This window comes from Bombina bombina, chromosome 1, assembly GCF_027579735.1.
Source record: "Bombina bombina isolate aBomBom1 chromosome 1, aBomBom1.pri, whole genome shotgun sequence".
NCBI classification, from domain to species: domain Eukaryota; kingdom Metazoa; phylum Chordata; class Amphibia; order Anura; family Bombinatoridae; genus Bombina; species Bombina bombina.
The window spans coordinates 64,401,445-64,415,424 of record NC_069499.1 but is presented as its reverse complement, the minus strand read 5'-3'; the positions used below and the strand labels follow the sequence as shown (position 1 = coordinate 64,415,424).

At 44.4% G+C, this 13,980-nt stretch overlaps 1 protein-coding gene across 4 annotated transcripts in view; it reads right to left on the bottom strand.

Annotated features, from left to right (window-relative positions):
- Window positions 1-6,215, bottom strand: part of CDC42BPB (CDC42 binding protein kinase beta) — a 422,828-nt gene extending 416,613 nt beyond the window's left edge. For 2 of the 4 annotated variants that reach the window (XM_053697422.1, XM_053697423.1), the window contains exon 1: window positions 5,820-6,215. In XM_053697422.1, coding sequence (XP_053553397.1) covers window positions 5,820-5,994 — 175 coding nt within the window. In that variant the 5' untranslated portion in view covers window positions 5,995-6,215. The remainder of the gene's footprint in view (window positions 1-5,819) is intronic. The other 2 variants (XM_053697424.1, XM_053697426.1) reach the window with 1 other exon arrangement.
- Window positions 6,216-13,980: the final 7,765 nt, after the last annotated feature.

The following is a 13,980-nucleotide window of genomic DNA, read 5'->3' as shown; positions in this document are numbered from 1 at the left end:
AACAAATCAGTGCATATTATTCCCACTGTAATGGCCCTTTAAATATGTTCTCTCAAACTCAGCTTTAGTCAGGCACTCCAACAAGTTAAAGGGATATAACACGCAATGATAAAACTCTACATGAGCTATGCAAACGTGCTCAGCACGTAGCCAGTCAGCTCTGGATTAGCAATACATGTAATTAGCTGGTGATTGGTGGCGCCCCGGCTCACTACAGCATTGCCACTTTAAAAAGGACATTAAACTTTGATTTCTGTGTAAAGCAAAAATAAGCCTGACCCACCCTCCCTAGAGAAACAAACACAAATTCTGTAATCTGCAAATGCTGCTGACATAGAGCCGGTTTGCCAATTTGCTACATTTTAAAACCTAGGTTACAGATTTTTCGCTCTGGATCCTCTAGTGCGTTGTTTCTCAACCGTTGGCCTCAAGAACCCTTAACAGGCCAGGTTTTCATTATAGCTGAACCAGAGCACGTGACCTAATCAGCAGATGGGTGAGCTCAGGTTAGTAACCATGGTTACTGATCTGTTGATTACTTTACCAGTGCACCGGTTCATCTATAATGAACACCTGGCCTGTATGGCGGTACGTGAGGGCCGCGGTTGAGAAACACTGCTCTAGTGCACTGGTTCTTAGGGCTCCCAAACTGGCCACATTTTCATGATAACCTTGGGTGAGAGAAGGCAAAATAAACAGGTTTACTGATTAGCTGATTACTTCACCTGTGCTCCATTTCATATATCCTTAAAATCTGGCCTGTTAGGGAGGCCTGAGTACAGGTTTGAAAACAAGTGCTCTAGTGAGCGTGGGACAAGCAGAATTTTTACACAAAAGCAAGAGGGGCTTAACTACTTTTTTGAGAGTTAAACAAACAGTAGAAGTACTGCACAGCGCTAGTTACACGGCTGAGCTGTGCGAGTCAATTAGAACATGTCATTTTTCAACTATTAGGGCCCTTTAAAGATTGCGCATGAAATTTTAAGCAACTTTCTAATTTACTCCTATTATCAAATTTCCTTCATTCTCTTGGTATCTTTATTTGAAATGCAAGAATGTAAGTTTAGATGCCGGCCCATTTTTGGTGAACAACCTGGGTTGTCCTTGCTGATTGGTGGATAAATTCATCCACCAATAAAAAAAGTGCTCTCCAGAGTACTGAAACCAAAAAAAAAGCTTAGATTCCTTCTTTTTCAAATAATGATAGCAAGAGAACGAAGAAAAATTGATAATAGGAGTAAATTAGAAAGTTGTTTAAAACTGCATGATCTTTCTGAATTACAAAAGAAAAAATTTGGGTTCAGTGTCCCTTTAACTATATGTGCCCATTGCAGAGATGGGATGTTACAATACACCACATAGAGACGCAGCTACTAGGATCTTACCTACAGCTGTGAGTTTTCACAGAGTATTATTCCCAGATCTATGCTCAAGCACCTTTGCCTGGCATCAAAATAGACCTGCGTACACAGAGAGAAGCGCTCTACCAGGAACAAACAACAGCTCAGTAGATTGTTCTATGGCGAATTACCACCTGGGAGCAGCCTCTTTTAGCCGCCTTGTGCTTTTCACAGAGGAACACTTTCCTGAAGTATATCAGTCTGATCCCGCCAAGTAAGGTCAGTCCAGCCCCGAAATACCAGGAAATCCTCCTTTAAACATTAAAATAGATAGTTAGCAGTTTTCTGGCTCATAGGTTTTGAATCCCATTGTCAAAACACAAATTATTCAAACACATTTTCAAACTATCAATACAGTCACTATAGTTACAATCCCTATGGCTCTATATAAAGTCTCCCATGTGAATATATATATGATAGACCGATATTCTCTAACAGTGGATAACAATGCTCTGACCATTAGGTGGCGCTGTTACACATGTATAAAACTGCCCATAAGTGACATAATAGACACTTATAGTCCACTCCTCAGTACCAGGGAAGTTATTTGCAATCCAGTAAATATATGAGAATATTTAAAATTAAAGCAAATAAATAAATCTAGCACTGATATTCCAGCATGTCCTTTCTTTCTTTGTCAAGTGGCAGCATATATATTTTTTTACTTTACTTTTAATCCTGATCTATAAAGTGTACCAAGTGAGCATGTTTTAAGTAAAGTGGCAGCAATATATGAAAAAAACAGAAGCTGTTTAACAGGAGAACATGCTGAAATGTTATGCTTTCTGCACTATAATGTTTATCTACGTAAAAGAGACACTGAATCCAAATTTTTTCTTTCGCGATTCAGATAGAGCATGCAATTTTAAGCAACTTTCTCATTTACTCCTATTATCAAATTTCTTCATTCTCTTGGTATCTTTATTTGAAAATCAAGAATGTAAGTTTAGAAGCCGGCCCATTTTTGGTGAACAACCTGGGTTGTGCTTGCTGATTAGTGAATAAATTCACCCACCAATAAACAAGTGCTGTCCAGTACTGAACCAAAAATTGTATGGCTCCTTAGCCAAGATGCCTTCTTTTTCAAATAAAGATAGTAAGAGAAGAAAAATTGATAATACGAGTAAATTAGAACGTTACTTAAAATTGAATGATCTATCTTAATCATATAAGAAAAATATTGGGTTTAATGTCCCTTTACCTAGGAGTACTGAAGAAATTGTGTAGTGTCTAGCTTTGCAGTAGTGACTTAAAATTTAATTTAGTATAAATGACCTGTAATGCAGGGCTCGACAAACCCAGGAGCCTGGGAGCCACTAAGACCTGGCTCCTAATTTTTTAACATATTCGTCAAGCACTGCTGTAATGTATACAACAATATATAGTATAGGACTCACAATTTTCTTTAACTTTCTGAATCATGCTACTTTATGCATTACATTCACAGAAGTGGGTCAACACAACACAAAAGGATCTCAAGAGAAATGTACCATTGCAGAGTTCTTGTCTCAGTGTGTATAGCTCATCCATTCAGACATTAATAGCCTCCCACTGTTCATGTAGTAAACATATCTTCTGTTTACAGTGTAAAAAACTAAGTTCCTGCACAGCTCTTTCCCATAACTAATGTCAAGCAATAGATTGGAACCTTCTATCCCAGTCAGTGATACTAGCTTCTCCTTGCACCTATGGCCTAGTATTCCAGGGCTGCCCTTTTACAAGCCTACCCTTCAAAACCTGTACAGCATACCCAGTCTTAGACTATCCTGGTCATCTGCATCTTTAATGTTGTAATCCCAAAAGGACCCAGGCCGCACGCACCCTGGCAGCAGCTTTGTCCCAGAGAGCCCAGCCCACAGCCTGGCACCAGCTTTGTCCCAGAGAGCCCAGCCCGCAGCCTGGCAGCAGCTTTGTCCCAGAGAGCCCAGCCCGCAGCCTGGCAGCAGCTTTGTCCCAGAGAGCCCAGCCCGCAGCCTGGCAGCAGCTTTGTCCCAGAGAGCCCAGCCCGCAGCCTGGCAGCAGCTTTGTCCCAGAGAGCCCAGCCCGCAGCCTGGCAGCAGCTTTGTCCCAGAGAGCCCAGCCCGCAGCCTGGCAGCAGCTTTGTCCCAGAGAGCCCAGCCCGCAGCCTGGCAGCAGCTTTGTCCCAGAGAGCCCAGCCCGCCCCCTGGCAGCAGCTTTGTCCCAGAGAGCCCAGCCCGCCCCCTGGCAGCAGCTTTGTCCCAGAGAGCCCAGCCCGCCCCCTGGCAGCAGCTTTGTCCCAAAGAGCCCAGCCCGCCCCCTGGCAGCAGCTTTGTCCCAAAGAGCCCAGCCTGCCCCCTGGCAGTGACCAAGTGCGCATATGCACGAAACGTTTGCTGTCTGCACCTGTTCATTTACCTGCATTCTGCACTTTTGTGCTGACCGCTTTTATTTATATTTGATTTTACATGTGTTTACATGGCTTGAATAAAATTTGGATTTTTTTACCTATATGGGCTTGGAGAGCATTTTTTCCTACTTTTTTGGATTCTGCCCCCTGGCACACCAGCCCTGTCCTGAGAAGCCCAGCCTGCACCAGCCCTGTCCTGAGAAGCCCAGCCTGCACCAGCCCTTTCCTGAGAAGCCCAGCCTGCACCAGCCCTTTCCTGAGAAGCCCAGCCTGCACCAGCCCTTTCCTGAGAAGCCCAGCCTGCACCAGCCCTTTCCTGAGAAGCCCAGCCTGCACCAGCCCTTTCCTGAGAAGCCCAGCCTGCACCAGCCCTGTCCTGAGAAGTTTAGCCTTGTCCTGAGAAGCCCAGCCTGCCCCCTGGCACCAGCCCCGTCCTGAGAAGCCCAGCCTGCCCCCTGGCACCAGCCCCGTCCTGAGAAACCCAGCCTGCCCCCTGGCACCAGCCCCGTCCTGAGAAACCCAGCCTGCCCCCTGGCACCAGCCCCGTCCTGAGAAACCCAGCGTGCCCCCTGGCACCAGCCCCGTCCTGAGAAACCCAGCCTGCCCCCTGGCACCAGCCCCGTCCTGAGAAACCCAGCCTGCCCCCTGGCACCAGCCCCGTCCTGAGAAACCCAGCCTGCCCCCTGGCACCAGCCCCGTCCTGAGAAACCCAGCCTGCCCCCTGGCACCAGCCCCGTCCTGAGAAACCCAGCCTGCCCCCTGGCACCAGCCCCGTCCTGAGAAACCCAGCCTGCCCCCTGGCACCAGCCCCGTCCTGAGAAACCCAGCCTGCCCCCTGGCACCAGCCCCGTCCTGAGAAGCCCAGCCTGCCCCCTGGCACCAGCCCCGTCCTGATTAGCCCAGCCTGCCCCCTGGCACCAGCCCCGTCCTGAGAAGCCCAGCCTGCCCCCTGAGAAGCCCAGCATGCCCCCTGAGAAGCCCAGCCTGCCCCCTGGCACCAGCCCCGTCCTGAGAAGCCCAGCCTGCCCCCTGGCACCAGCCCCGTCCTGAGAATCCCAGCCTGCCCCCTGAGAAGCCCAGCCTGCCCCCTGGCACCAGCCCCATCCTGAGAAGCCCAGCCTGCCCCCTGGCACCAGCCCCATCCTGAGAAGCCCAGCCTGCCCCCTGGCACCAGCCCCGTCCTGAGAAGCCCAGCCTGCCCCCTGGCACCAGCCCTGTCCTGAGAAGCCCAGCCTGCCCCCTGGCACCAGCCCTGTCCTGAGAAACCCAGCCTGCCCCCTGGCACCAGCCCTGTCCTGAGAAACCCAGCCTGCCCCCTGGCACCAGCCCTGTCCTGAGAAGCCCAGCCTGCCCCCTGGCACCAGCCCTGTCCTGAGAAACCCAGCCTGCCCCCTGGCACCAGCCCTGTCCTGAGAAACCCAGCCTGTCCCCTGGCACCAGCCCTGTCCTGAGAAACCCAGCCTGTCCCCTGGCACCAGCCCTGTCCTGAGAAACCCAGCCTGTCCCCTGGCACCAGCCCTGTCCTGAGTAACCCAGCCTGCCCCCTGGCAGCAGCCCTGTGCTGAGAAGCCCAGCCTGCCCCCAGCCCTGTGCTGAGAAGCCCAGCCTGCCCCCAGCCCTGTGCTGAGAAGCCCAGCCTGCCCCCAGCCCTGTGCTGAGAAGCCCAGCCTGCCCCCAGCCCTGTGCTGAGAAGCCCAGCCTGCCCCCAGCCCTGTGCTGAGAAGCCCAGCCTGCCCCCAGCCCTGTCCTGAGAAGCCCAGCCTGCCCCCAGCCCTGTCCTGAGAAGCCCAGCCTGCCCCCAGCCCTGTCCTGAGAAGCCCAGCCTGCCCCCAGCCCTGTCCTGAGAAGCCCAGTCTGTCCCCTGGCACCAGCCCTGTCCTAGGGAACCAAGCCTACCTGTCCTCTACTAGAAGGTCCAGCAAGCCATGTACAAGGACTTAGTGTGTCTTGGCAACCAATGGTCTAGAGCTGATAGCTTGTCCTAGCAACAATACAAGAGATGTGGTTATCTGTACCAGTAATACCAGCCTGTTCCCGGCCCCAGCACTCACCCCACTCCAGGAACTCGCTGACATACTTGTCCCTGCGTAGAGTGGAGCTGCTGCACTCGGTATAAAGACAGGTAAGAACATCCAACAGAGTCTCCACGCTCAGAGCCCCCTCATTCCTCTGGGGCCCGTCCAGCAGCAGCTGCTCCAGCTTCTTGAGCCGCACCTTCGCGGACATGGCGATTCAGTATACGGTCCCACTCAGGCCTGCGCTATTTACAAGATACTCCGCAAACTCTCACACGTTAGAACACAGAGAGATCCCTGCCGGCAATTCCACAGCCGCGCCGGCCCATACCATTGCGTTCACTGACAGTAGCTGTACCCACTATCCCTGGGTTCGGGATCACGGAGCTCTACGGGGCAGCAAATCCCCGCCCACCGGAAAGGAATGTCCCAGGTGACGTCAGACCCGAGCTGGAAGAGCCATCTTCCGGTCAGTAGACAGCATTACACATCCATCGGGAATAAAGAGCTGGAGTACGGCGGCCAGAGAGGAACAAATATGTTGGCGCTGTGTGTGCGCGGAATATTTGGTTTTATTCCCATGCCTTTCAGAGGTCTATTGTTTAAACTTTAAGGAACAGTAAACACTTTGAGATTGTTTTATAAACTGCTTATTATGTATATTAGAATATATTTGCAGTAAACATTCATTATTTATTTTTCTCATTTTCTGTAATTTAAATATGAAAATTGTAAATGTTCTCTCGACTATATAAAACAATTGCAGCAAACAAGGTGTTAATCTATTCTTATAGTGTTCAGATTCTGCTGATGTTAATTTACTGATAGGCTAAAGAAAAATGTAATTTCAAGATGTTTACTAACTGTCCCTTTAATAGACAATCTCTTATAAATAGCTGGCATTTTGGATGTTTTATCTCAACTATTGCTCTTTTATAGAACCTTTCTAAAAAGTGGCAACTGTTCCTCCTTAGCCCAGAAAAATAATTTTTGAAAAGCTACCTTAATGGCAAATACAGTATGTAGCCCCAAATACAATACATTTACTAACTAGCAACATTTATTTAGTTTTTTTTTTTTTCCCTAAGCCCATGAGATCCATGTACTTCTAAGCACTCAAGATTTATAGTAATATATACACCAATTACAGGTTGGGCATTAACAATAAAAAAAAGGCAAAATAAAACTTTCATGGGTTGCAAAGAGGATGTAGTTTTAAGAGACCAGGCCCACCCTTACCTTTACAGGGCCTAGGGCAAAACAAATTAGCTGGGTCCCTCAGCCCAGTCCCCTCTATGCCCAGCCGCCTGTATAGCTCACCCATGTTCTAACATACAGTGTGTCCTATATAAAGAATAACACTATATATTATAACTCATGATACTGAACATTGACAGTGTGGGCCCAACCACAAAGCATAATGCCCATCTCCCTCTGCCCAAAAGGAAAGGCCTGTGAGAGACTTTTTAATTTTCTTCTATTTCTAAATTTACTTTGTTCTCTTTGTATCCAATATGGAAAAGCCGGTAGGTCCAGATGCAGCAATTCTGGGAGCTAGATGGTGATTGACGGCTACACACATATGCCTTTTGTCATTGGTTCACCAAATGTGTTCATTTAGCTCATGTTTAAAGGGACAGTAAACACCTTGACATTTTTATATAAAATGTTTACTTATGCATAATGATAAAACTTTCCAATATATTTTAATTATTTATTTTGCCTCCTTTTTGTGTAATTTAGCTATGAAAATCGAGCAATTTCTAATTATCAGAACATGGAATGCAGCTGCTGACTTCTCAGGGCTAACTCTGCTACATATATGTCAAAATAAATATCAAAATAACTGTAATAAAAAGGATGTTAATTTGTTTTAAAAACATTAAGATGTGGCTAATATGTTATTATATAGCAATACTACAGAAATGTCTTGTAATTACAATGCATTGTTCTCCGCAAAACCTTTTTAGCGGGTGCACCACCCTGCTGATTTTACTGACCACATTAGCCAACATAAAGCTAAAATTTGTGATTATTAAAAATGTTCACAAATTATCATTAGATACATTTATGTTAAATTATGCAATTCATTTGTGCTTTGGATAGCAAAACATGAAATAATATAAGAAAATACAACACTGCTCCCACCAGGCTACTTCAAAATGCCACCCGGCTGGCACAATTTTCTGTGGAGAACACTGCAATGTGCTTACTGTCAGTTTAACCTGTTTGCATGAGTTAAACACAGGCAATAATAAGCCTTTTCTTTTTCACTTTATGCACATTTAAAAAAACTTAAAACAGAGAGTTCAAATCAAAGGACCTAGTGCCCAAGCCATTTATTTTCAAAGGTGTTGCACTGTAGAGTATCTGTTTCCTTTGGGGAGAGCTTGAGCATTTTCTCTCTTCCCCGAAGCAATAAGCATTAATGAGGACACAGCAATTAACAAGAAGGGTATATGCTCTATGCCTCTGATTGGCTGTATGCTCTATGCCTCTGATTGGCTGTAGTGCCTGCAGAGAGAAACAATTGGTCCATCTGGTGCAGACTGGATGCTGCAAGAACACATTTAATTCAAAATATGCATGAACTAAGCATTCATATTTTAAATGTTTGCTCACACTGCAGTCCACCTATGGATACTAAATCAATACATTAAAGTTAAAGCATCTTTTTTATGTCCCTTTAACATACTTAGAGAGAGACAAAAATGCTTAAAGGGACACTGAACCCAATTTTTTTATTTCATGATTCAGATAGAGCATGCAATTTTAAGCAACTTTCTAATTTACTCCTATTATCAATTTTTCTTCATTCTCTTGCTATCTTTATTTGAAAAGCAAGAATGTATGTTTAGAATCCGGCCCATTTTTGGTTCACAACCTGGGTTGTGCTTGCTGATTGGTGGCTAAATGTACCCACCAATAAACAAGTGCTGTCTAGACTTGGCTGGCTCCTTAGCTTAGATGCCTTCTTTTTTAAATAAAGATAGCAAGAGAACGAAGAAAAAATGATAATAGGAGTAAAATAGAAAGTTGCTTAAAATTGACTGCTCTATGTGAATCATGAACGAAAAAATTTGGGTTTAGTGTCCCTTTAAAAATGCGCTTACGGGGCGGAGCTGGGAGCTCTACAAAGATGGAGGAGTAATCACAGAGCTCCGTAGAACACTGCTTAAGATATGTAATCTACAGGGCAAAAAGCTAACGAAAAGTAAAGGAAAAGGACAACGGAAGATCAGCAAACCAGATTGTTGAGAATAGCAAGCTGACACACAGATTTTAAAGGCTGACAAACACTGTATATAGAGAGCACTATGCGGGGCCGCCCGCCATCTTGACCACGAGGTCAGCACACTAAACAGCGAGAGGACGATCACCCATCTGCCAAGGGAGCCAGGAGCGATAACGGCTCAATAACGGACTCGGCCAAAAGAACCCACCCTGTCAAACAAGTAAGCGGCATAGTGCCGAGCGGGTCATCAGACATATAACTGACAGGGAGAGGGGAGATAACGGAAGCTAGCAGGTATCGCAGGCCGTATAATGTCCGCTTAAGTAAAGGCATACCTTAGATAAGCGGTGTAGTGCCGACTAGGGCCAAGGGGCAATACATGAACTGTAACAGTACTGTCTTCCAGAAAAGACAGGTTGTACGAGAACTCTGCTTACTTGGTGCCACTACTCACGCACAAAAGGCTAACTATAACTATGCAGAAGTGAAAGGGAGTGACAAGCAACTAAGGGTGCAGTTAACACATCCATAATGTTTTTGATGCACATACCCATCACTGAAAGAATTTAACTAAAACTCATAAACTACAACTGTGCACAATAAGATATGAGGCTTATACAGAGGAAGATATAGGATGAAGATACTATGATCACAAAACTAAACCTTTATTAGCCGCTAAATGTATATGTCAGAAATAGAAACTGTTCTTAGCACAATAGGCAAGCTGTTAAGCTGGTATGATGAGAGAAGGGACATAACCCATGTATGAATATGCTCCTCACATTGAAGAATACTGGAGTAGACATTACTGAATAAAGCCAATGAGCTGACAGGGAAACAGGCTCCAGAAACTGACAAACTTTAAAAAAAAATATATGTGTTGCAGCAGTCACCTCATTAGATGATTGGTTAGACAATAGTGGCCATCCTACATAACAACACAGAGAGGACAAGAAAAGCTCATAAATCCCTAGACATAAGGGATTTAATAAAACAGGAAGGAAAGAAGGAGGGATAACAGAAAGGGAGGAAAATAAGCTATAGGCAAATATCTATAACATAAAAGACATCCATCCTTTGTTGAAGTTATTATCTAAAGGCTAGCATGGCAGCCAGAAAACAAAATAAAGCCTCTCAAGGACTCAAAACACCAACAGCCACTATGTTTTTCAGACCTTTAAGAGAAAAGATTCTAGATACTACCAGCAATGTTGCAGAAGAAGAAATAGACTCTGATGCAGAATCACAGATTACTGAAGATGACTCTATCCCTGCTACAAGAGCTGATCTTAAGACTTTAGTCTCCAAGCAAGATATTAATAAAAATTTTGACAAGCTTTGGGAAAAAATTGATGCATTTCAAAATACTGTAACTAACAGCCTAGCAGAAATAAAGCAAGATGTCACGGACCTAGGCTCTAGAGTGGCGGCCCTGGAAGAGGTCGAAACCTCAGTAACAGAAGATCTTACTAGTATTAATCAACACCTCACTACACAACAACAAGAGGTAGCGGAACTGCAAGATAAACTGGAAGATCTTGAAAACAGAAGCAGAAGATGTAATCTACGCTTGAAAGGAATTCCGGAAACTGTCTTAGCAGACGAACTGAACATCTATCTACATCAGCTTTTTCAAGCCATCACCGGCGAGGTAGCCGACGAGAAGTTCCAGCTAGAAAGAGCACATAGAGCACTGCGTCCCAAACCAAAAGACGAAGATCCGCCCAGGGATGTGATTGTCAAATTCTCTAGATTCCCAGAAAAAGAAGAAATACTTGTAGCGTCACGGAAAAATCCTACGTTTAAATTCCAAGGATCAGTGATCCAATTCTATCAAGACCTCTGTATCAAAACATTGCAGAGAAGAAGCTACTTAAAGCCTCTCACGGTACTCTTGAGGAAACACCAGATCAGATATAGATGGGGGTTCCCCTTTAACCTATTCATTCTACACAATGGCAGATCCATGAGTCTCAAAGAGCCTGCGGAGATTCCAGCAATCTGCAACAAACTTCACTTGGAGACCCCAGATCTACCACAACTGAAGCAACGGGAAGATATACTACAACAACCAACAGAGGTGAGCCAACCACAAAGACAAAGATGGACAAGAGTAGCGAAGAAGAAGACTAAGACATGATGAACTTACTTCATAGAAGGATTGAAGGTTTGTCGCACAGAACTCAGGCCAGAGGAATGTAAGTGGGTGGATCATCACCCTTGTCTTCTCTTGCTTTCTTCAGGCTTAGGATCAAAAGATTGAAGCGTTATGTTATGTATAGCTGGTTGAGGGCTGAGAAATAGGTTTAAATAATACATCCAGACGCAAATGGCGTAAGGATGGTACTGATTCGATATAAGAACATGAACAAGACCCAAAACAAACATGATCATTTTTCTTTTTTTTGATGGGGGTCTTTTGCCCTATGATCTCTTATAAGCAGTGGGAGCACAATGTTCTCACAAAGTGGATTGTACGAGGATGGAGGACAGAGAGGGGGGGGGGAGTTTGTTAAAATTTTTAAATTTATATGTTTTTCTCTTACATGCAGTTACCAAAGATGGGAGATATATGTTTTTCACTGTTGATAATGTTTTCATTCATTGTTGCACAAATTTTATGTTGACTAATTTCTGTAACATGTATATTCTTGCTTTTGTTTCTAATTGGCTGCCTTGTTTGTCAAGATTACACAATGTATCTGGAAAAGGGGACACATTTTGGACACCTCTACAACAGGATGTAATGGGTATGGAAGTGGCGGATCCAGAGGGGAGAGCCCAGAGCTTCAAACTGTAAGTAATGACTGGTGATATACGTTTAATTTCACACAATGTAAGAGGCCTTAATACAGACCTTAAGAGACGGACAGCACTGAACCAATACCTAAGATTAAAAGCAAATATAATATTCCTCCAGGAAACACATTTTACCAAAGAAGTAGTACTGAAGTATTGAATGAAATGTTTTACACAACATTACCACTCAACAACAGATAAAAAAAAGAGGGGGGTATCGATTCTGATACACCAGTCCTTAGGATTCGTAGTGGAAGAAACAATTAGGGACCCAGAAGGGAGATTCATACTAGTACGGGGGAGACAACGGGACAAACAAATGGTTTTATGTAACATCTATGCACCCAACGAGACACAGATTTCCTTTTTCTCCCACATCTCCTATTTATTAACCCAATGGTCACAAGCTAGGATTCTGCTGGGGGGTGATTTTAATATAGCAATGCATACACATCAAAATGCAGACAGGACCAAACTGACTCAAAAACAACTGAGGCATAATTCTATGGTTAAAAAGATAAAAGAGATTTTCTTGTCTCACAACATTATTGACTCTTGGGACACCCTATATGGCAAGACTACAGACTACACTTATTATTCTCATGTACATAAATCATACTCAAAGCTAGATTATGTGTACCTAAGTCAGATATTGATCCCTGATTTGGCATCATCTACCATTCACGCTTGTGCTTGGTCAGATCACTCTATAGTTCAAATAGTTATTAAGGAAACATTCCATATTAGCACAGCACGCTCGTGGAATTATGACCCTTATGTATTACAAAAACCAGGTACACATAACTCTATTTCACAAGCTATGTTAGAGTACTGGGCACTAAACATAGGTACCACGTCTGACTCGATAAACACATGGGCAGCACACAAGCCCTTTCTCAGAGGATTACTCATCAAGGAAAAAGCAGTCCTAAATAAAGCCAATAGAAGTCAGATAGACTCTTTACAAACTCAAATAGATAACCTTACCAGACTACATCAACAGAATCTATCAGCAACAGTATTTCAGGAACTACAGGCTAAAAGGTTAGAACTGTCGACGTTAATGAACAGGGCATCTCTGAGAGCAGCTCACAAGCTGAAAGCACAATATTTTCTTTATTCTAATAAACCAGATAAGTACTTAGCACATAAACTTAGAGAACAGACAAAGTCTTTTTCCATACCACTTTTGCAAAAACATGACGGTACTTGCACCTCGAACCCACAGGAGATAGCCGAGACCTTTGCTCAATACTATGCACGTCTCTATGACGGAGAGAAAACACTACAACATGACCAAACTAAACAACTATTACATAGATTCCTGGATGAAGCTAAACTTACACCAATAGATCAGGCAGTTAATGATGAACTAAACGAGAAGGTGTCAACCAGGGAGGTTCTATTAGCAATTAAGGAACTAAAGCCTGGAAAGGCGGCAGGTCCAGACGGTTTTCCAGGAGAGTATTACCAACTCTTTAAATCAATATTAACCCCACATATCGTAACATTTTGTAATGACATCTTACAGGGTAAGGCAATCCCAAAAGAAATTCTGCAAGCGAAGATAGTGGTGATCCCTAAACCAGGTAGGAACCCAAAATTATGTCGAAACTACCGGCCTATATCCCTTATCAACCAAGATATAAAAATTTTTACTAAAATTTTGGCAAATAGACTTAAGACACATTTACCAGCCTTGATACATCCAGATCAGGTTGGATTTATACTAGGAAGGGAAGCCCCGGACAACACAAGGCGCACGATCTCCCTGGTTGACTACCTGAATAAGACGCGGACGCCTTCTCTGATCCTTTCTTTGGATGCGGAGAAGGCGTTCGATAGAATAGATTGGGACTTTATGTTTGAGGTTCTGACTAGGCTGGGATTGCGGGGTCCATTCATACAAGCGGTAAGGGGCATCTACTCCCAACCTACAGCATACATTAGGGCAGCAGGTTACCAATCTAAAATTATAGACATTCGAAACGGTACAAGACAGGGCTGCCCCCTGTCGCCACTCTTGTTTGCTCTCTGTATAGAGCCCCTAGCAGCGAAGATTCGCCTTACCCCAGAGGTTCATGGGGTCCCCATAGGTAGAGAGGAATTCAAGATATCCTTATTTGCAGATGACGTCCTCCTCACCCTAACCAAACCATTGAT